At 37.7% G+C, this 22,020-nt stretch overlaps 2 protein-coding genes across 3 annotated transcripts; both read left to right on the top strand.

The window, feature by feature from the left end:
• Positions 1-3,666: 3,666 nt before the first annotated feature.
• LOC110968444 (leucine-rich repeat LGI family member 2-like) lies at positions 3,667-10,424 on the top strand. Its single transcript, XM_022218331.2, has 8 exons — positions 3,667-3,997; positions 4,160-4,231; positions 4,371-4,442; positions 4,672-4,743; positions 4,911-4,982; positions 5,657-5,826; positions 7,079-7,243; positions 7,941-10,424. Exons 1-8 carry the CDS (start codon positions 3,822-3,824, stop codon positions 8,774-8,776), a joined length of 1,635 nt encoding a protein of 544 aa, XP_022074023.1. The 5' UTR covers positions 3,667-3,821; the 3' UTR covers positions 8,777-10,424.
• A 1,960-nt stretch (positions 10,425-12,384) lies between these two features.
• LOC110968442 (coiled-coil domain-containing protein 149-like) lies at positions 12,385-22,006 on the top strand. Of its 2 annotated transcripts, XM_022218328.2 has the most exons (13): positions 12,385-12,613; positions 14,348-14,509; positions 14,638-14,676; positions 15,350-15,457; positions 15,705-15,821; positions 16,352-16,524; positions 17,409-17,481; positions 17,642-17,726; positions 17,865-18,012; positions 18,147-18,223; positions 18,345-18,380; positions 18,568-18,633; positions 19,825-22,006. In XM_022218328.2, exons 1-13 carry the CDS (start codon positions 12,563-12,565, stop codon positions 20,373-20,375), a joined length of 1,686 nt encoding a protein of 561 aa, XP_022074020.1. In that variant the 5' UTR covers positions 12,385-12,562; the 3' UTR covers positions 20,376-22,006. The 2 variants fall into 2 exon arrangements, with proteins under 2 accessions (XP_022074020.1, XP_022074021.1); XM_022218329.2 differs by lacking the exon at positions 18,345-18,380.
• Positions 22,007-22,020: the final 14 nt, after the last annotated feature.

Below are 22,020 nucleotides of genomic sequence, written 5' to 3' on the forward strand. Positions count from 1 at the left end.
CCTTTGCTGTGTAACTTGTGACACCCTCAATTCATAAACAGTTAGTTGTATTTTATGCAAACATTTAAATTGCTAACTTTGAATATGAAACAAACTTCATGAGATGCAATGGGCGACTTTTTAAAGATATGTTGAATGGTTTTTAGGTCATTAATAAGTTTTTTGACTAAATAGATGCTAAATAGAGACTAAAATCCATTTGGATCCATTAGCAGCTCACTATGTTAATATTTATATGCTAATAAAATCTGGTAAGTATGACCACTGTTATGTGCTGTTATCAAAGTATTGTTAAAAAATACTGTGAGTAAATGTCTAACTATCTGTTCAGGCTGTCTAAAAATAAAATCAGTCAGTGTTGTCACTTGGTTGTTTGCATAGTTGGACTAATACACGCTGCAGTAAAAAGAATCAGAACTGTTGCATCAAGTTAAATCAGTTGGTAACACATAATTTAATTAAGTTTATCTAAACTAAGTTAACAAGTACTACCAACTCCATTGCTTTAAGTTAACTACTTGAATCATTTGATCCCTCTCAAATGAGCATCGCTGCAATGTCATTTTTCCAAGTTTCTACTTATGTTTTTGTTTACCAAAATAAATATGTAAAACATGATTTTGTCATTAAACTGACCATTCTTTCTTTGTCTTTGTTCTGTGATCAAGCTCGAAGAAAAGGGCGGTCGAGTTACAGTGGAAAACCTGAAGAAATGTGGACATTAAGGCACAATGTTAAAGGAGCAGTGAACCTAATTTTTGCTTCAACATAAAGGCCAATTTAAAGGAACAAAGCTCACTATGTTAATATTTAGTAATACATATACAATACTGTTCAAAAAAATTGAGATCACTTAGAATTGTCCATATTCTTGAAAGAGAAGCTTTTTTATATAGTGAATTCCTCAAAGTATTTTATGTTTTATGGCAGTTTTATTTCAGTAATTTTGTACTCTTTAGGATGGGGTGGCAAACTTATTTTATTTCAAGAGACCAACACAGACCAATTTGATCTCAAGTGGATCAGACCAGTAAAATCACAACATAATAACCTATAAATAATAAAATGAATAACTCCAAATTTTTCCTTTGCTTTAGTGCAAAAAAGTACGTTGCGAAAATGTTCACATTTAAGGAGCTATCTTTTCACAAAACACTGTGAACAAACTGAAATTTCTGAAGAAGGATAAGTGAAATTTTAGCAAAATTATGCCTCATTTTATCATTTACACATTAAAGCTTAGTGTACCAGTGTATGTAGAACTCAAAAGTATTTTGCTGTATGATCCAAATAACTTGTCAAGATCTAGAAATTATCATAATTTAGAATTTTACAGATTTACAGTTTGCAGTTGATGTCTTCTTTGTAATTTTTACACTTTGTAAAGTTGTCCTGTGGGCCTGACTGGACCCTCTGGTGGACCGGTTTTGCCCCATGGGCCGCATGTTTCACACCCCTGCTTTAGGCTCAGTTTAGTTTGTCTTACAATTGTCTTAAAAAAAACAACAGATGCCATCTGTGTAGAATTTGTTATTACTTCATTTCTGTTGATATTTTTCTGTGTGAGTGAAGATGTTCAATCCTCTTGTTTTATTTTACACAATTAATCATCTATCAATCATGTTTTTTTTCTAAAAACACATGAAACGTTTTAAATTTTTTGAAGTGATTTTAACTGTAAAAATTCCAGAAAAGTCCATCCTGAGTGACATGTGTAGTTTTATTGTGATTAAATTAAATTACTAAATGGAAACAAGTTTATTTTACTGTGTCCATAAAGCTGCTACTGCTACTCTGAGATATGAACAAAATGTAACAATATGACATTTACTGTGTCAAGGGTTACAGGCGACAGACAGCAAACAGGGAGATTGTTGAATTTTACAAAACATACATGGAAATAAAATCTTCTCTGAACTGATATTCTCGGGTCCTTAACCACATTTTGATGGCTGTCTCGAAGGAAATAGCTCAAGGATGTTTGCTGCACGTCATCTGATCTCAGCTTGCACGTGTCCTGAGTGTTTAGGGATACTCTAGCCTAAAAACAGCAATGCCAGAGGCAGAGCCATCATGAATTATGCCAGCAATGGCAGACATGTACGGTTGCTCCCTGCTGGCTGTGGGTATTTGGTTTCACTCATGCTCATAGACTCCTGGTCCTCCAGCAAAGGTCAGCACCTTGTTAGGGTCTGCTGGGACAACTAACAACCCTATTGTTGTGTGAATGCAGATTTTTATGAACAGTGAGCTCCATCTGACAGTGAAACAGAGGAGTTAATTTCTTAGTCTTTGGACAACGAAATGTAATGCAAAATTCTGTGAGGCAATGTGTGAAAGATGTGAACTACACAACAGATCAGACTGTGACCAACACAACATATAGAAAATCACTAAAACAGAGAGTGAGCTGTAAAAAAAAATGCTGCATTTGAAAAACAATCTAAGGAGCAACTACCAAATAAATTTCATCTTTTGGCAACAAGCGATAAAGACAAAATGCACATAAATCACCTAATATTATAATCACACTACTATTGTGACAGGGAATTTTTCTTTTTTTCTCTGGTTAAATATGAATCCTGTGTAATTACAAGACATTTTGAATTTAAAAGCCTCTTTGTTTAGGATTTGGAAACTTACATGGACATATGAAAGAACCAGCTAAAATTTAAGTGGTAAAAACCAATGCAGAAAACCTCCAGGAGGCTGCAGGTAATTGTTTCCTTTTGTCAGCAAAGCTTTAGCTACAACATAGAAGAATTGGGACTTGGTTCCCCCTTTTATTTATCAACAGCTTCCCTCTAGTGGTGGATTTAAATAATAGCACGAACACACCCACTACACCAGCAGTGTCGAACTCATTTTAGTTCAGGGGTCACATTCAGTCCAATTTGACCACTAAAATCACAGCATAATAACTGATAAGGACAACTCCAAATTTTTCCTTTGTGTTAGTGCAAATACACTATGTTCTGTGTTTATATATTGGTTCAGTATGTGAAGTAAGCTGCAAGAAAAATGCCTAAGAAAGTATTCTTTAAAAAAACATACAAGGAAGAGTGGGGAAAAAATGGCTAAATTAAGAAAGCAAAACGCACTTGTAGCTTGGATATCTGCCAGGGGGCAATTTGGAATATCATAATAGCAGTTTTTTGTTTGTGTTTGTTAAAAATTGATCACTAAAACACGCAGTTTTGTGTGTCATCCTGCTTAAAGGCTCCATACTCAGACAGACGATCTCGATTAAAGTGAGCAGATTGATAACTGTAAAGCAAAACCTTTTAAATCAATAATGCTTTTAGTGCAAGTGTGTAAAATACAATGTTTATTTAGTATATTTCCTACTGTGTATGTCACCGTGTTTCTTGTTTATGGGACTTTCTGTTTTAATGAAGTCCATTTTCTTTGTCATTCTGCAGCATCAACATCGTTTTAAATATATTAATGCTCTCCATGGTGCTGAAATAAACCCCTTCACTACATATTTGCTTCTTTTTATATCATTTTAAACATCTCTTTAGAATTGAATTACGTTTGGAGACGTTAAATCAAATAATGATCGCATGTAAACGCACATGATTGTTTTGGATCTTTCTCAGTGACAAATCACCATTGTGATCACTGACGAATCAACGTGTTTGTGTATTTTTTCCCCCTCCGTCCAGAACCGAAGCAGCCTTCCGGGACGCAGCTGCAGTCTGTATCAGCCTGTGTCAGGGCTTTGCGCTGCGCTGCTGCATTTTCATTTCGTCCAGCGGGATAAAAACCGACTGCGAGCTCCAACCTCGGATCTCTTTCACTGATGTCTAAGAGGCATCATGACACCTCCTAAGCAGTGGCTGCTGGTCGGGTTTGCGCTTCTGTGCATTTGTGGATCCGTTGAATCGAAAAGGAATTTCAAATGTCCTTCAGGATGCTCCTGCTCCAAGGAGACCATCATCTGCGTCGGTACCTCACAGATCCCCAGGACTATACCGAACGAGATCAACTCCCTGTAAGTACACAGTTACCCACCCAGAGAGGGTTAGTGCTTCAGTGAATCCTCCAGTAAACACCTCATGCTGCATCCAGCTCACTACCTATTACGTGCAGACTTGGCACCCGGTGTGTCTGGTACAGAGTGTTAAGATGTCCTTTATGTGTTTCACCCCAACAGAAGCATGGTCAATGGATCCATTGCAGAAATCACAGAGGGGATGTTTTCACTGATGCCTTCTCTTCAGCTGCTGTAAGTGGCTTTAGTCTCTTAGATTCAATGATGCAAACTTTTTCTGTTAATTTGGAGTTGGAAAACAAGCAAAAGTGCTGAAGAGGAGAGTTTAAATCTTCAGCTTACTCAGTTGGTAAGGTTTGTTTTTCTGTTGCAGGCTTCTAAATGCAAATTCTCTGACCACAATCAAAGATGATGCCTTCTCTGGTCTGCCTCATCTAGAGTATCTGTGAGTATTACTATGCAGAGAAACTGCTTTTTGTATTAAACATCTTAAATGCCACAATAGAATTACTGCAAATAAAGGTATATGCAGGTGCAACCCTAATCTAAGCCATTTCAATCACCAGAACTGTTCAATTTATCTTTAATCTCCAACCAGTGGGCTAAAAACAAGAACAACAAATACATGTATGCATATGTGACATTTACCAACGCTTGTATTATTCATGGAACAGATTCATTGAGGGGAACAAGATTGAAACAGTCACCAAAAATGCCTTTCGCAGTCTACGAGGTTTGACTCATCTGTAAGTCTGCTCTCCTTCTCTCAACCAATCGGAAACTACTTACACACCTTATATTTACACTCTGCAGCACCCTCACTACAGAGAAAAACTGATGCTGCACCTTGACAGAAAGGCCGAGAACACACAGAAATGTGTTTTTCTGTTTTCTCCCTGTGTGTCTGCTTCAGCTCCCTTGCAAATAACAGGATGAGGTTTCTGCCAAGAGATCTCTTTTTTGACTTGGATTCGTTGCTGGAACTGTGAGTAAGCAGTTGTGGTGTCAGCAGTGTGTGTGTGTGTGTGTGTGTGTGTGTGTGTGTGTGTGTGTGTGTGTGTGTGTGTGTGTGTGTGTGTGTGTGTGTGTGTGTGTGTGTGTGTGTGTGTGTGTGTGTGTTCTTGTATTTGCTACATTGTGAGGACCATTGTATGCATTTAACTATCAAAGTGAGGACATTTTTACAAAGTGAGGACATTTTGGCCGGTCCTCACTTTGAAACAGCCATGTTTGAGGGTGAAGACTTGTTTTTAGAGAACAGGTATGAATTGAGGTTTGGTTAGGGTTAGGGTAAGGATTAAGTTTAGGCAATCAGTTGTGATAGTTAAGGTTAGGGTAAGGCTCTAGGAAATGCATTACACTTATGGATGTCCTCACTAAGATAGAAGTACAAACGTGTGTGTGTGTGTGTGTGTGTGTGTGTGTGTGTGTGTGTGTGTGTGTGTGTGTGTGTGTGTGTGTGTGTGTGTGTGTGTGTGTGTGTGTGTGTGTGTGCCTACTTTTTCCATGCTGCATTCCTAAGTGATGCTGACTCAGGCCTCAATTTTGTGTTTAGCATTAAATCTCCCAAGAAATATCTATCTATCTATCTATCTATCTATCTATCTATCTATCTATCTATCTATCTATCTATCTATCTATCTATCTATCTATCTTCAGTGATCTGCGAGGCAACTCTTTCCAGTGCAGTTGTGAAAACAAGTGGCTGATGACGTGGCTGAAAAACACAAATGCCACAGTGTCAGATGTCTTCTGCGCCGGCCCCAATGACATGAAGGGCAAGCGGCTCAATGACCTTCCTATTCCGCCAGGCGAATGTATTTCTACAGGTAAAACCGCCAGTGCAGCCTCAAAGGCGTTTCTGAACAGTCACGGGCGCAGCTAAATTTGTCATGTTAAACAAAGTAAATCCATAAGGACACGAGAAAAGAAATCAATGAAACTGTTGAATAATTAAACGGGAAGCTGCCATGTTCCACTGTGCGCTTCAAACTGGACACGGTCAAAGTCTGCTCATGTGTTAGCCTCTGAAAACCTGCTTACATATGGACACGCTTCTTCATACAACAAAGCCAAGAAACAGGATGAAATGTCTGCAGCTACGTATGCACAGTTATGCCTTGAGTTTCATGTTGTTAGCATCTTAACATGCTAACAAAGACTGAAAATTTCACCTAGATGCTCAGATAAAAAGTCAGAGCAACAACAAATGAGTACAGGTAGCCCATAACGATAACATGAATGCAGGTGCCAAAGCGATGCAATGCAACAGTGCATAAGATGCTTCTATCAAATGCTCGTGCTAAAAAAAAATAGGAAAAACTACTCCCAGAAGTCATTAGCATGAATATCTGTACAAAATATAAAGCTTCATTGGTGACCTCAGTACTGCAGACACTCTCATGCTTCTCAGTGTAAAAAAATATGGTGGGAATCCAAATATATTTTTACCTGTTATCTGCAGCAGATTGCAACTTTCAAAGTGTTTTCGAGATAATATTGGCTAAAGCCTGTAAACAGAGTCTTTGGGAGAAGGATGTTGTCAATATTTTCCACCTTTTGTTTCAACTTTTAAAGGCACGATTTCTAATATAAATTTGGAGAGATGGTAATGATTTTTTATTGTGTGTGTGTACAGTCAGAAGATATCAGTGAAGGAAAGTGTCATGCATCTACCGATTAGAAGCGATGGAGCTACCAGTTAGAGCTACATTAAGTTTTTTTTCTCAGATGCACTGTCTTATTAGATTATTAGTAGAAAAAGAACAGAACTTAATCAGTTATCATCATTAATTTAATTTCAGTACTTATGTCATAAACAGCATAACCTTTATCTGTGTAAATGTGACCAGACAGGACAATTCTAAACTGACAAAATCATATTATGGCAAACCGTAATATGAGACCATAACAAAGCATAGAGTATTAAATAGAAAGTGCAACTGATACTGAAAGCTAAATATGATCTTCTCGACTCTTCACAGCTAAAGCCTTATACTGCAAAGAAAATGTAATTTAAGTCCAAAATGCTTTCACTTTATCAGCAAACCAGCAGTTTCTGTTTCTGTCTCCATCTCACAGACTTTGTGCGTCATCAGTCCATTCCCATTCAGTCCATGTCAGCAGACATCTTCTCCTTTAAAGAGGACATCTACGTGGCGATGGCCGCCCCCAACACCAACAGCTGCGTGGTCATGGAGTGGGATCACATCGAAATGAATTTCAGGAAGTTTGATAACATAACAGGTTTGATAACACCCATCCTTTTTTTGTAAAAGATAGGACTGGTGATTTTCTACTTTTTTTACTTGATTTTTTTTTACCCCTGAGTGCTCATAAATCCTATTAGACTGAAAGACAACAATGAATTGAACCTATTCGCATGTTTTGCCAGCATATCCAAAGCCTATTCCTGTGTGTCTCTGGGCATTAAAACAATTACGAATACACAAGTGAGCCACAGTGTTGTATTGACTGACATGTTACTTTATTTTAATAATGATTGGCACTAGTTTATTTTGAGTCAGCGCCATCTTGGTCCTCTAAATACTCTGAAATAAAAGCACCAAATGCACTTTCATTCTTGGTTTCCCACAGACTCAACAAATACATTATTCAGCTGTTTTAGGGAATTACGTTTTTAAAAATGAATGAATACGTTCGTAGCAACTATTAAAAGATTTATGTATTCAGCAAGCACAAAGGGCTAAGTGCTACAGAGAGGTGGTGGTTGAAAATAATGACTGACAGAGTTATTGGTGGCTTTGGTCTTTTCTTATTTGGTGATGAAAACTACAAATAAAAAAAACAGGCAGCAATATCCTGTAAGCTAAACAATGTAATTCATTTTTTAAACATAAAATACATTTTTAGTGTGAGTTAATCATTGTCCAATATTGAACTTTCTGTAACGTGTTGCCACTCACGACTTCTTTCCTCACAGGGAAATCTGTTGTTGGATGCAAGTCAGTGCTGGTTGAAAACCATGTCTTGATAATCGTCACTCAGCTCTTTGGCGGCTCCCACATTTACAAGTTTGATGATCAACAAAACAAATTCACCAAGTTTCAAACTATTGAGGTGTTCAACATCTCGAAGCCAAATGATATTGAGGTCTTTCAAATGGAAGGTGATTGGTATTTTGTGATCGTGGACAGCTCCAAGGCGGGACTGTCGACTCTCTACAAGTGGACCGACCAACCGGACCGCAATGAGACTGGTTTCTACTCCTACCAGTTCCTCCATGAATGGTTCCGGGACACTGATGCTGAGTTTGTGGAGGTAGACGGAAAGTCTTACCTCATCTTAGCCAGTCGCTCTCAGCCGCCTGTCATCTACCTGTGGAACAAGAGCACATTGAAGTTCATACTTCACGGCGAAATCCCAAATGTGGATGATGTGGTGGCGATCAAAGCCTTTCGGGTGGAGGGTGAGATGTTCCTGGCCATGACTTGCTACATTGGTGACTCCAAAGTCCTCAAGTGGACCAATAAGCAGTTCACTGAGGTGCAGCCTCTTCCTTCCCGAGGAGCCATGATCCTCCAGCCCTTCACCTTCGCAGACAGACACTATCTGGCTCTTGGCAGCGATTATTCCTTCACACAGATCTACCTATGGGACGGGGAGACAAAAACATTTCACAAGTTCAAGGACATCTATGTGCAGTCGCCTCGCTCATTCACTGTGGTGACCACCGACCGGAGGAGTTTCATCTTCTCCTCCAGCTTCAAGGGCAAATCAATGGTTTTCGAGCATATATTTGTAGACTTAAGCTTGTAATACTAAACAGAATAACCACTGATACACAATATGTGTTGGTCACCTAGATCGATTATGTGTGTATGCTATAAAGGAGTCTCAAATGCTGTATATCTTCCTTATGCAACTAAATATAACCTTCTTGGTTTGAGACGAAAGTTTGTTGCCAAGTTTCTGTAAGGTTTATACATTTCTAGCAAATCTGGGAATACGATCAATGTTAGACCACAAGTAGTTTATTTTAAGCTGAAGGCTGACAGAAATATAAAACAATTGCAACCTTTGAAATGAAACCGCACGAAGAAGACATATCCTTAAAAGGCCTTGGCTTTCATTGTAATTCTATCAAACAAAGAGGTAGGGAGTGTCCACTGACATACTCTTTAAGGATTTCACAAATTAAAAGCCTTATTTAAAGCTTAAATATATGATTCTTTTTTGATGCACCAGTGAACTTGATGCAAGTTCCTTTTGCCTCAAAGAAAGAAGGAAAATCTGAAATGCTATTCAGTGCATGGTCCCTCACCAATCTACACTGAACAAAACCTAACAAAAAAAAATATTTTAGTGACTTCTCAAGGTGTCAGTCAGCTCAAAGTATAATTTCAATAATATATTGTCTGACCAGGGCTAAAGCCACACTTAAAGACGGGGTGAATAACATGCTGAAATGTGATAATCATTTAAATATAGAGAGAAAAATGCACACTTCATTCACCCTTTGCCTGAAAGTGTACCTGAAAATTCTTCGTAGAGCTGCATGCACGAAACGTTGCAGAAGTAACAGTGAGAGAAAATTTTTAAAAAGGAGCTCAAACCTTTCTTACTCACCTCCTGTGATATCACACCCGGTTTCTTGGCTTAACTGTTGGTTTGCCAGTTTCAGAAAATTCCAAAAACGTAGAAATTGTGTGCTCTAAACACTTGAGGTGAAGCGATTAATTTGAAAGAGCAGAAGCATCGTCAGAGCAGCCAGCAGAAATGTTGAATCCCAATAACTGCTATGACTGATTATTTTTAAAGTGCATGACCCAGAAGTTTTCCTCTTTACCAAAAATACAGCAGAATGTATCAGATACAAAGCAATGAGCTTAAGACTAACATCACAACATTTATAACAAGCTACCATAAGATTTATGCTACCGAGTGCCTGATTAATAGCAAAATAGGATGTTATAATTTACTCCTGACTCCTATGCAAAATGTGTAATACTACGTGTTGGTACTGAATTACAATCACAAGGTGAGTCCTGTGCTGCTATAATATAACTTGGAATGCTTTTGAGGAGACATTTTCATTAAGCCACAATGTGTGCTCTTTTCTTTACTGATCTTTTTGATATTTTCCATCTATTGTACAGATTTATTTATGGATTTATTTTCACACACAACAATGGCATGTTAAGCCAGTTAGGCCATGGTCTGTGTAGACTGTCAATTAGATGAAAAATACGCTAACTAGTGGAAGCAATATGGTTTTGTTAGCTTTTCAGATTTCTTGGGCAAAAAACATTGTAATCTTTCCATCTATGCTGATGTTCTACATAGCGAGGAAGTATATTTCCACTCTGTTACCCTAAAGCAATGACGAGGAACTGATCTTTTACACGTCAACAACCTATATGTAAAAACAGGTTTGTGGAAATGCATTAAAGAACATTTAACCACATGCATTGTAATCAGTTGTGCTTCACTCTGTCCTCCGCTGTTAGCAGATCTACAGACAGTGAAATGTGGCCATAAAGCAAAGGCAAAGTGCCTCAGACAGCAGGTTTGAAATTGATAGTCCTGTCAGTGTGTGGTGTCTGAGGCAGCATTTTATTTCAACTGCAACACAAGACAAAAGGCAAAAGCAAATGGTCTATATTGGAGAACAAGAATAGAGGAAAAATGTTTGCATTGTATTTGCCATTTAGTCTAAATAGAAAATGAAAACAGTAGCCTATACACAGAGAGCATTAATATAATCTGTTACTACTTTTATTTAATGTTGAGGGGTGATTTGACTGACGACATTTTAAACGTGTCTCCCCACAATATACAGTTGTGCTTTTGGTGATAAATCAAGATAATGAAACAACCACATATAGAATATCCTGTGATACATGCCAACACAATAAGAGACAAGAGTATTTTTTAATTCACCTTAATGTTACAATGCATGATGCTTTGCACTGTGTATTTTATATAATGCACAAAGGGTCACATCAGGTAGAAAAAATGGTCATTTAAAAAAAAAACTATTATATTGTAGAAATTACAAACAGGATAAGGAGTAAAATGACTGCTATAAAATCAGTAATGAAAGATCTTATAGCTGTTTCTGATGTTCTCAACTGCAGTTCCATTAATTGTTATTGTTAAATATGTCATAGCATTAGATCTGATATGAACTTTAGTATCAGCTAAAACCACAATCCTTAAAATTCAACAATAAATCAACTTCCTATTTTCACAAAGTATTTAGCTTTTACCTGTTAATTTAAACTTGATATACTGTGTTCACTTCTGTGTTACTAGTTTTAATGATTAATATATCATTATAGTCTTCTTTGTGGTTTGCATCCCAAGCACTGGTCTATTTAACAGCCCATAAAATGTAAAAGCAAACACAAAAAAGTTATACACATGTGTTTTATGTACACTACTGTTCAAAGGTTTGGGGTCACCCACACAATTTCATGTTTTTCATGAAAACTCACACTTTCATTCATGTGCTAACATAATTGCACAAGGGTTTTCTAATCATCAGTTAGCCTTTCAACACCTTTAGCTAACACAATGTAGCATTAGAACACAGGAGTGATGGTTGCTGGAAATGTTCCTCTGTACCCCTATGTAGATATTCCATTAAAAATCACCCTCTTCCAGCTAGAATAGTCATTTACCACATTAACAATGTCTAGACTGGATTTCTGATTCATTTAATGTTGCTTTTCTTTCAAAAATAGAGACATTTCTAAGTGACCCCAAACATTTGAACGGTAGTGTACATTGCATCCAATCAGCCAGTGTCCCCAAATAATAAATTATAGACTACAATACTCTGGTGTTGTAATATAAACCAAAATAGTTTTATAGCGCTACCTATTATTAGTAAATATTATTTCATCTCGATAATTTTTGCACTGACAAAGTTAATTGCAAGTCACTTTTATGGACTATTTTAGAACTTTTAGACTTACAATGAAGCGTCAAGTTCATTGTTAAACCAGTAGATGAGCAAGGAATTGAACAAAAAATAGATAGATTTTCTTCATATTTCTTCATATAAATATTTACACTATCAGTTAAAAGTTTGGACACTTTCTCATTCAATGATTTTTATTATTTGTTTGTATTGTTTTCTACATTGTAGATCAATACTGAAGATTAATATTGTTTTGTTTACAACGTGATTCCATGTGCGTTCTTTTCTAGTTTTGATGTCTTCAGTATTAATCTACAATGTATAAAATAATTAAATAAAAACTACTGAATGAGGAGGTGCTTCACTTTTGACTGGTAGTGTATTTCGTGAAATATAATTATTTCTAAGGACAACTGCTTCTAAACAGTCCTCGCTTTCAACGGCGGACAACGTGTGCCAGACTGCGGTGTCATTTGGTTTTACGAGGGTCTCCAAACGCGCCATGACGCGTCACTGACGTAGAGAGGGACGGAAGCGATATAGATTGCGTCCCTCGGTCACCTAATCCGTTTCGGTGATGCAAAAAATGTCTGTGAATTCAGCAGAACCGACACGGTGATGGTGAAGTGAAACTCCTCGTGTGTTGCTGACTGTTGACTTTTATTCTGAAGACAAACATGGATCCGTCCAGGAGGAGCGAGAGCGACTGGCAGGGATTGATCAGCGAGGTGAGACCGAGGAAAGACACTCACAGTCCCCACTGATGTTCACTGATGGTGACAGAAGTGTTTTGTCCACTTAAGTGCTGTTGTTAATATCTTCATTGCTCATCTAAATTATGTTTGTTCGCACACACAGACAATTACATTACATCCTGATTTAAGCGATTAAATCTCAGCTGCTGCCTGAACCTGAAGGGAACCTACATGTATGAGGAAGAAGATTTTATTGGTTCTTTTTCCATGTACCTGCACAGCCCAGTGTCTTTTATAACCACAGACATGTAGTAACAACCTGCACCACGCTGCTGCAGGTTACTGAGCTAATCCCTCATAATCGCTACATTTAGGTTACAGTAACTAAGGAGAGTTACTCAAGAACTGCAGTTAATCGGGCTTTACTTGAGTACTTTCATTTTATGCTCATTTATACTTCAGCTCCAATAAATGTAAGAAAGAAATACTGTATGCAGGGGTGTCAAACATGCGGCCTGCGGGCCAAAACCGGCCCTCCAGAGGGTCTAATCTGGCCCGTGGGACAACTTTGTAAAGTGTAAAAATTACAGAGGAGACATTCTAAAACCATAAATTTTGAATGATTCCTAGACCATGAAAAGTTGTTTAGATCATAAAGTACTAGATGGCTCACTGTTCCTTTGTCATTTTGTGTCTCATTTTTGTCATATTTTGCCTCACTTCTGTTGTTTTTTTGTCTTTTTTTGTCTGACTTTTGTTGTTTGTCTCATGTTTTTGTCATTTTGTTTCTCGTTTTTGGCATTATGTGTTTTCTCTTTGTCTCGCTTCGCTTGTGTTTTTTGACTTATTTTTGTCATTTTGTGTTCACTTTATTTGTTGTTTTGTATCATTTTGTCATTTTGTAATTTTTTGTCTCATTTGTGTCATTTGTCCATTTTTTGTCGCTTTCTAACTTTTCTGTCTATTTTTGTCTCTATTTTGTTTTGCTTTGTGTCGTTTGTCTCATTTTTTGTCCTTTTGTTTCTCACTTTTGTTGTTTTGTGTCTCATTTTTGTTGTTTTGTGTCTCATTTTTGTAATATTTTGTCTTGTTTTTGTTTTGTTTTTTAAAGTAAAATACTATATTGTTCAGTTCCAGATACCTGTGACTAAAAGTTTTGTGTCTTTGTAGAAACGCTATGATCTGTAAGTTGTAATATGTAAATGATAAACTGAGACAGAATAGTGTTGAAACTGAATTAGTTTTTCTTAAGAAATTTCAGCTTGTTCATAATGTTTTGTAAAAAGATATTTCCTTGAATGTGAACATTTTCAGAATGTACTTTTTTGGCACTAAAACTAAGGAAAAATATGGAATCGTCGTTATTTATTACAGGTTATTATGCTCTGATTTTACTGGTCCAGGACACTTGAGATCAAATTGGGATGCATGTGGCCCCTGAACTAAAACGAGTTTGACACTCCTGCGGTATTCCACCGCATTTATATGACAACTGGAGCTGTATTGTCAGCTAAAAGTGAAAACTTCTGAAAAAAATTCTGATGCTGATGTCTGAGCATTTTTCTGTGTAAATGCTTCAGTATAATCTTTACTCAACAGTTGTGTGCTGCTTAACTTCCACATCCTCATGTAATAGGAACTTGTGGTTAATCACTGCTGCCTTCTGAAGCACTCTGAGGATTATGAGAAGCACCCTATAAACAAAGAGTATTATTACTTGATAATGCCTGTAACTTTTGACAGCAAAATATTTGTTTTTGCATTCAGTTCCTAGTTTGTAAGCAGAAGTTGGAGAGCAAGAAAGAAGCTCTTCTGATTCTGTCTAAAGAGCTGGACACCTGCCAGCAGGAGAGAGATCAGTACAAGCTGATGGCCAACCAGCTGCGCGAACGACACCAAGGACTCAAAAAGAAGTACAGAGAACTCATTGTAAGCCCAACTAAAGCGGTCTTAAAGATACATCATAAGTGTTATTTTAGGCAGCAAAACAGAAAATAGAAACTGGCCTTGTCAGTTTTGGAGAGAATGACAATTTCCTTTGTTTTCATAATGAACAGGATGGAGATCCCTCCCTGCCTCCTGAGAAAAGGAATCAAGTGAGTAATTTCAAACTGCTGACATTGTTTGTGCAGAACTGTCTAATAAGAATGCACACAGGGATACATGCCACTTAAAGTCAGCAATGTGCACACAGAGCATGTCTGATTTTTACTGACCTGGCTGGTCATTAAGTTTATACTGAAACATACCAGGGGGTTGAGACAGAACTGCTGACAGCACTGAGTCCTGATGACTCAGACGGTCTGTGGGTGGAGCGTCTATGCTTAGCACATATGCTAAATAACACAACTGAGAGGCTCTTCAACATTGCTGCTCAGTTTGGGATTTTAGGTTTAACCCTTTAAGGCTGATCATCGCCAATTCCCATCATACCGCTGCATTCAGACTGCAGCCGAGATAGCGCATCCATTCCCCCAATGCTGGTTTGTGCATATTCAATACGTACCTAGGAACCTTTTGCAAGCGCTGGTCTGTGGCACCTACATTATTAATTCTGTTATTATTATTAATATATATCTACATTATGTGCTTTAGACAAATTAGCAATCTCCACTTAATTTAGCATCAGCTTGAAAGCAAAACCCATATTTTTTAATTTAATTGTAAATAAAATGCAGGAATCGACATGCCCTGCTCAGAACACAACTCTCAAAGGAAAAATGAATTCAAACTGTGTGATTTAACTCGCTGTGTTCATGTCTTGTTCAGGTGAATTTAGCCCAGCTACTGAGAGACTCCAGAGAAAAAAACAGCCAACTTTCTGAGGAGATGAAGGAGCTGAAACAGCGACTGGTAGAAGCTCAGGGGGATAACAAGGTATTCTGACAAATAAGCTACAATAAGTTTATAATGCATGTTCATTTCATTTTTTGTTGATGATCTCCAACAACTCCAATATATTTTCATTCTTCTACCCGACTAAGAAATACCTAAGTGAGTAGTGTTTGTTTTTAGACACAACTTTGAGGTAATCTGGGATAAAAACAAATGCTGTGTAAACACACACTGAATGCAGAAAACGGAGGAAACCCTTATAAACTTTACTTACTTTGTGTTCGCGCAGCTCCTACGAATGACCATCACCAAACAGAGGCTGGGAGACGAGGAGGTCGGCGCTCGACACTTTCCTGCACATGAGAGAGAAGATCTGGTCAAACAGTTGGAAAGAGCGAGAGAACAGGTGGGGACGGCCCACTCTGTTTAGATTTTTCTGGTGACATTCAGTTAAAGTTTAATCATTTGTCATTTAGTGTCAAATGATCACAAGTCTAACTGTAACATACTACAAACTAATTTACTCTAAACTTGCAAAGATTTTTGTGGCATGGGAGTTCTGTTTGACTCTTGCTTTCACTGATGCATGTTGAAATGGACTTTTAAAAAAGACCCTGTAGCATTTATGCACACTTGAAAAAAAAACGCTCACTGTCTCCAAAGTGTCAGTATTCCTCTTAGATATTACTGTGTATAATTTACAATCCATAGGAGGTTCTCTGAAGGGCTGAAAGGTACACCAGAGATTCATCATAACAAGATGTGATAATAATGGAAAAGTATGTAAAGTATAAGCTTTCTGTAGCAACAGGAAAGTGCTCTATCAGATATGAAGACAAATACAGTATAAGCAGATGAAATACTGCACCAGCAAGTAAGGACAACAGTGTTATCAGTAGAGTCACTTGCACTGACACTTGTGTTTTTCTGCTGCAGAACGAGGTGCTGGAACACAGTGTGAAGTCGCTCACAGACGAGCTGCAGGACGTTCGAGCGGAGCGTGACGTGTTTCAACAGAAGGCTCATCGACTCAACTTGGAAATGAACCACATCGTTGGGAACGATGACATTCGCATATTAGACATAGATGCACTCTGCATGGAGAACAGGTTGGTTTTCTCTTTTTTTGTTGTTGTTGTCCTCACCAACACCAAGAAACTTGACGATATTACACCGGTCCTCAAATTACTGCGCTGGCTTCCTGTTAGTCAAAGGATAGAATTCAAAATCTTACTCCTGGTCCACAAAGCACTGAATGACCTTGGACCAGAATACATCCTGGACTTATTAGCTCCATATTGTTGAAGAAATTTCACTGTTAGTCCTTTGAAGTTTGCTGTAGTGGTGGGAAGCATCTAGAGCCCTCAGGTCATCAGGGACAGGTTTACTGTGTGCTCCCAGAACCACTAGTGAAGCAGCATTCAGTTATTATGCTCCTCACCTGTGGAGCAAACGTCCTGAACACCTGAGGTCTGCTCAGACTGTCGGCTCTTTTAAATCAGGTCTGAAAACCAGATTGTTTACTGCAGCTTTGTCTTAGATGCAAAATCTATTTTCTTGACTTTTAATGCACGTTTAAGTTTTATTGCTATGATTTTAATGTATGATCTGAATGTCTACTTTGAAATCATCTTTCTAATTATTTTTCTGATTGTATTTCTTGGTGATTGTAAGGCACCTTGAATTGCCTTGTGTATGAATTATGTTATACAAATAAATTTTCCTTTCCTTACCTTCTGAAGAAAAGGCTTAGTGTGGGTCTAGCATCATATTGTTATCCTACAACCACTTAACTATTTCACCAAGAGGGTGTATATTTACATCATATATTTCTGTATTTACATAATGTATCAGCTTTTAGATAAAAGAGATGACAATATTTGATAAATGCTTTTTTATTGAGTCAACTTGAAGGGTTCTTAATTATTAAAAACAGAACTGAACAGCTTTAATGATTTCTGTAATGTGGCTTTTGATCAAAATAATTCTTCAGGTATTTGCATGAGCGGCTCAGTCAACTACAAGAAGAGGTCAACTTGCTTAAAACTAATCTGATGAAGTACAAGGTAGTTACATTTACTTTTCATTTTTCCATCTATTTTTCAGTGCATTTTAAAGCATTTCTTTCATTTGAACTTTTAGCTTTTTACACATTACTTATTAAAAATACTTTTTATGTTTTTTTTAATCAAAAACATATTCTGCTGCTTGTCTAACTGATGTCAGAGTGCCCTGGAGTGCAGGAAGAACTCTAAAATCTGTGGGAAACCCAACAGTAGCGCTCTGACCGGGGTGCTCTCCGCAAAACAAGGTCAGGAAAATGATATCTTTTGGAAAATCTTCACACTTTTTATATTTACTTATAGCCTTTGAAGCATGTGATCCTGTACATGACTTTATTGAAGTGTGCTCCTGCTTTCTTTACCTGTGACTCATGATGTGCGTGCAGTGAAGGAGCTCTTACTGTCTGAAGAAAACGGTTGCAGTTTGCCGGTGACTCCTCAGTCCATCTCCGACCTCAAGTCTCTCGCCACGGCTCTGCTGGAAACGATCCACGAGAAGAACATGGTGGTTCAGCACCAACGCCAAATCAACAAGTACTGAGTGTTCATACTTAACACACTTAATGTTCTGCAGATTCATGGGTTTCATTTGTTCAGCTATTTTTGGGCCAAATTTGTCAATTTATTATTTTTATGTATTTGTTTTGTTTATTTTTTTTTGGCTTTAGGATTCTTGGAAATCGAGTCGCAGAGCTGGAGAAGAAACTAAAAACACTGGAGCTGTCTGGATTATGGAGCCTTCCAGGTGGATATAAGTGTCTTTAATATATTGTGACAATGGTTTATCATTCTACCCTGTGTTGTGCATACTGTTTTATAATAATATCTTTTCCTTCCTTTGCCCTTTTTCTTCTTGCTACCTGAAGGCCTCACTTATAATGTGTCTCTGGGAATTTGTGGAAGTACGTTTTTCTAACAACAAAGTCATCTACTGCTTAAACTCTGAACTTCATCATCTTCTATAACTATCATCAAACTTATATTTACCCATCGCTATCTAATGCAAATGTTCACAAAAGTAGTAGCATGCGTATAGCTATTTTTACCACTTTGTAAGAGCTTGCTATGAATAATGTTTTGTGATAATAGGAGGAAGAGATGCCATCATCCTGGACACTCAGCAGATTGAGTCACCAGAATCTCCTGGACAGGAAGGTAAATATTCAGTAAAACTATGCCTCTGCTAATGAAAACTCACACTATTATTCGGGTGCTGATAGAATTGCACAAGGGTTTTGTATTCATTAATTAGCCTTTCAACACCATTAGCTAACACAATGTAGCATTAGAACACAGGAGTGATGGTTGCTGGAAATGTTCCTCTGTACCCCTATGGAGATATTCCATTAAAAATCAGCTGTTTCCAGCTGGAATAGTAATTTACCACATTAACAATGTCTAGACTGTATTTCTGATTCATTTGATGTTATCCTCATTGGGAAAAAAATGCTTTTCTTTCAAAAATAAGGACATTTCTAAGTGACCCGAGACTTTTTAACGGTGGTATAATAGCTATGCTATTAGACAGAGATTTAACATTAATAAATTATTTTAAAATAAAAACACAGTAAAATTCAATAGTACTTTTTTTTTTCCTTTTTCATCTTTGTAGCTTCAGTATTTAGTCATAGTAGTGGATTAGCCCCATATGTTAACTCTATACACACTGCAACCCTAAGGGCAAGTACAAACATTATGTTTGAACTGTTGTTCAGCAGCAGCTTGCATCTCTATTCTTCTGTTGTTTAATGTCTACCAGGGCTGAGAACATGTTTTCTAGGGAAAAAATATTGTTTAAATCTAGTATTTCCATAAATAAATCTAGTATTTCCGTAAAGTTTCTCCAGTTTTCCAAAACACGACTACAGATACAGTTATCTGGCTCTAACTGGTAGCTCCATCACTTCTATCACTTCTAATCGGTAGATGCATGACACTTTCCTTCACTGATATCTTCTGAATGTACACACACAATAAGAAATCATTACAGTTCCTCCAAATTTGTCTTGCAAATCATGCCTTTATGAGTTGAAAGAGAAGATGGAAAATATTGACAACATTTTGACCCAATGTAATTTCACAAACACCTCGAATGTTGCAATCTGCTGCAGATAACAGGTAAAGATGTATTTGGATTCCCACCATAAAGTTTACTCTGTTTCCAGCTAGAACAGTCATTTACCACAATTACAATATTTGGACTGTCTGATTAATTTTATGCTATCTTCATTGGGAAAAAAGGTTTTCTTTCAAAATGAAGGACATTTCTAAGTGACCCCAAACTTCTGAACGGTAGTGTACATCAAAACTTCCTCCTGAATGTTGCTCTCCCGTCTGCTCTTATAGGTGACAAGGGGTCTGAAACTACACCTGCCCAGCAGGAGAGCTCCACAGATGTTCCATACCAAGACAGTGAAACACCAACAGTGTCAGATCTTCAAGACGATGCATCATCACCGTCCAGTGCAGAGACAGACCACCTAAAGTCTTCTTCCCAGCCAGCAGAGGAGGCGCCAGTCAGCCCTCAAACAGAAAAGCCAACTATCGATGAGTGTCATGAAAGTGGCCAATCACAGATCACAGTGGATTGTACTGCTTTAACAGAGGAAGAAGAGTGTCCAAGTGACTCCCTTCCCAAAGAGACATATTTGAACAAACCTCATCCACCAGACCTCTGCAGCTCACCACAACCTTCAGAGGGGTCAGACCCAACAGGAGGAAGAGGGGATGAGTCAGACGAATGCACTGAAGTGGCAGAAACTGTTGAAACAGAGTGTATTATAACAGAGGAAAATATAGATACGGTTTCATCTACTGCTGTCTCCACTACTGCTTATGAGGAGCAGCAGGAGGAGGTCCAGTCAAACCAGGAGACAGATGTTTGCGAGGAGACATGAAGCTTTCTACGAGCCTCCACATGTTGTGTGATGTTAAAAAAAGTAAGAAAAATCCAAAACAATGACAAAAGATGTATTTAAAATCATATAATGGTATTGTATTTATTTTTTAGGAATAATTCACACTTCAAGAAACACTTGAAAAATAATAATAATGGCACATGATAGATTTTCTTATTAATATATCTCTGTGAAAGAGATGATTCCTTCCAAACTGTAAAGAAGTCTAGAACAGATTATCTTACTTTCCTGCTTTCATGTGCTTCATTTTCTGAATTCTCTGCTCTTTGTAGACCCACGGTGAAAGGTGCTGAGTTACACTATGTGGACATTAGTACCTGGACACCCAAACAATATAGTCTTGTGATTGTTCAGTATCTCATTCCGAAACCACTGGTATTAAAATACTGCTATGACATTCCTCTCTAGTCTAAAAGGGTTTTCATAAGAGTTTCGAAACTGGCTACAGGGATTTTCTCTCAGTTATTCATATATGTAGTGTATGCAGACAGGTGACAAAAGAAAGGGGAAAACCTGAAGCTTTTACTCCAACAATGAGGGGATCAGGTGGCTCTGTTTTGCTGGCATGGTTTGGCTACGCTTGTCCCCTTAGAGGCAAGAGTCGCTGCAAATCAGTACAAAGTTCTGAGGGATCCCCTTTATCCTATGATGAAACATATCTATCCTGGGTAAGAGTGGCCTCTTCCAGGATGGCAATGCCCCATCCACAGGGAACGAAGGCTCATTGAATGGTTTGATGAGTTTAAAAATTATGTGATTCACCAGATCACCAAATTTCAACCCAATGGAACAGAGATTTTGGACCGTTTGGCAGCAGTCTCCACTACCATCATCATGCTCCTCTGGCAGCATGTGGTGGCCCGTCATCTTACTAAGACATGTCATGTTGGTTATTCCTTTGTCGCCTGTCTGTATATCAAAGGTAGAGAAACTGTGATTGATAGTGATAAAACTCTAAAGTGTGTCTGATGATGCTGAAATGCTACACTGCTGTTGGTATTTAGATGTTTTGCTTTTGAACTTTAAATTTCAGTGTTCTTTTGTGTTATTCGTTCTGAGAGACTGAGTTTGAACTTAACCGTGAATGAAAGCCTAATTTTCAGAAACTTTCTGCTGCTAACTTTTGACTAAGGTATTGAATCTGACTTCCTTTCACACAGACATTTTAAAAATGGAACGGGACAAAGTGCAGTCACTGCCATCAGTACTTCATCAACACCAAGAGTTTGTCTCACTTCCAAATGAAATGTTTCTAAGGGACATTCTCCTTCATCTTTCTACCTCTGTACACACCATCCCTGTGAAACCTAGCATATGGTGAGGATCTCTGCATCAATCAATACTCCTCTGATTGCTGTGAACACTGTTTAAACTTAGAAGCTGTTTTATTTTTGTTTCGCCAAGCAGAATACAAACATGTCCTGTGTTATTTTTTATTGCTAGATTTATAATGCAAGGCTCTGATTCCTCCTAGAAGCTACAGTCACTTTGTTTTAAGGCAGACATTCTTATATAAGTTATTTTTAATCATGAAAATATAAAATTATCAAAGTAATATAAAATGCTGCATGACAATATGCTACAAACTAATTAAAGATATTTGCATTTTCTTCTGCGTTGTGAC

This window comes from Acanthochromis polyacanthus, chromosome 3 (genome assembly GCF_021347895.1).
Source record: "Acanthochromis polyacanthus isolate Apoly-LR-REF ecotype Palm Island chromosome 3, KAUST_Apoly_ChrSc, whole genome shotgun sequence".
Classification (NCBI taxonomy): domain Eukaryota; kingdom Metazoa; phylum Chordata; class Actinopteri; family Pomacentridae; genus Acanthochromis; species Acanthochromis polyacanthus.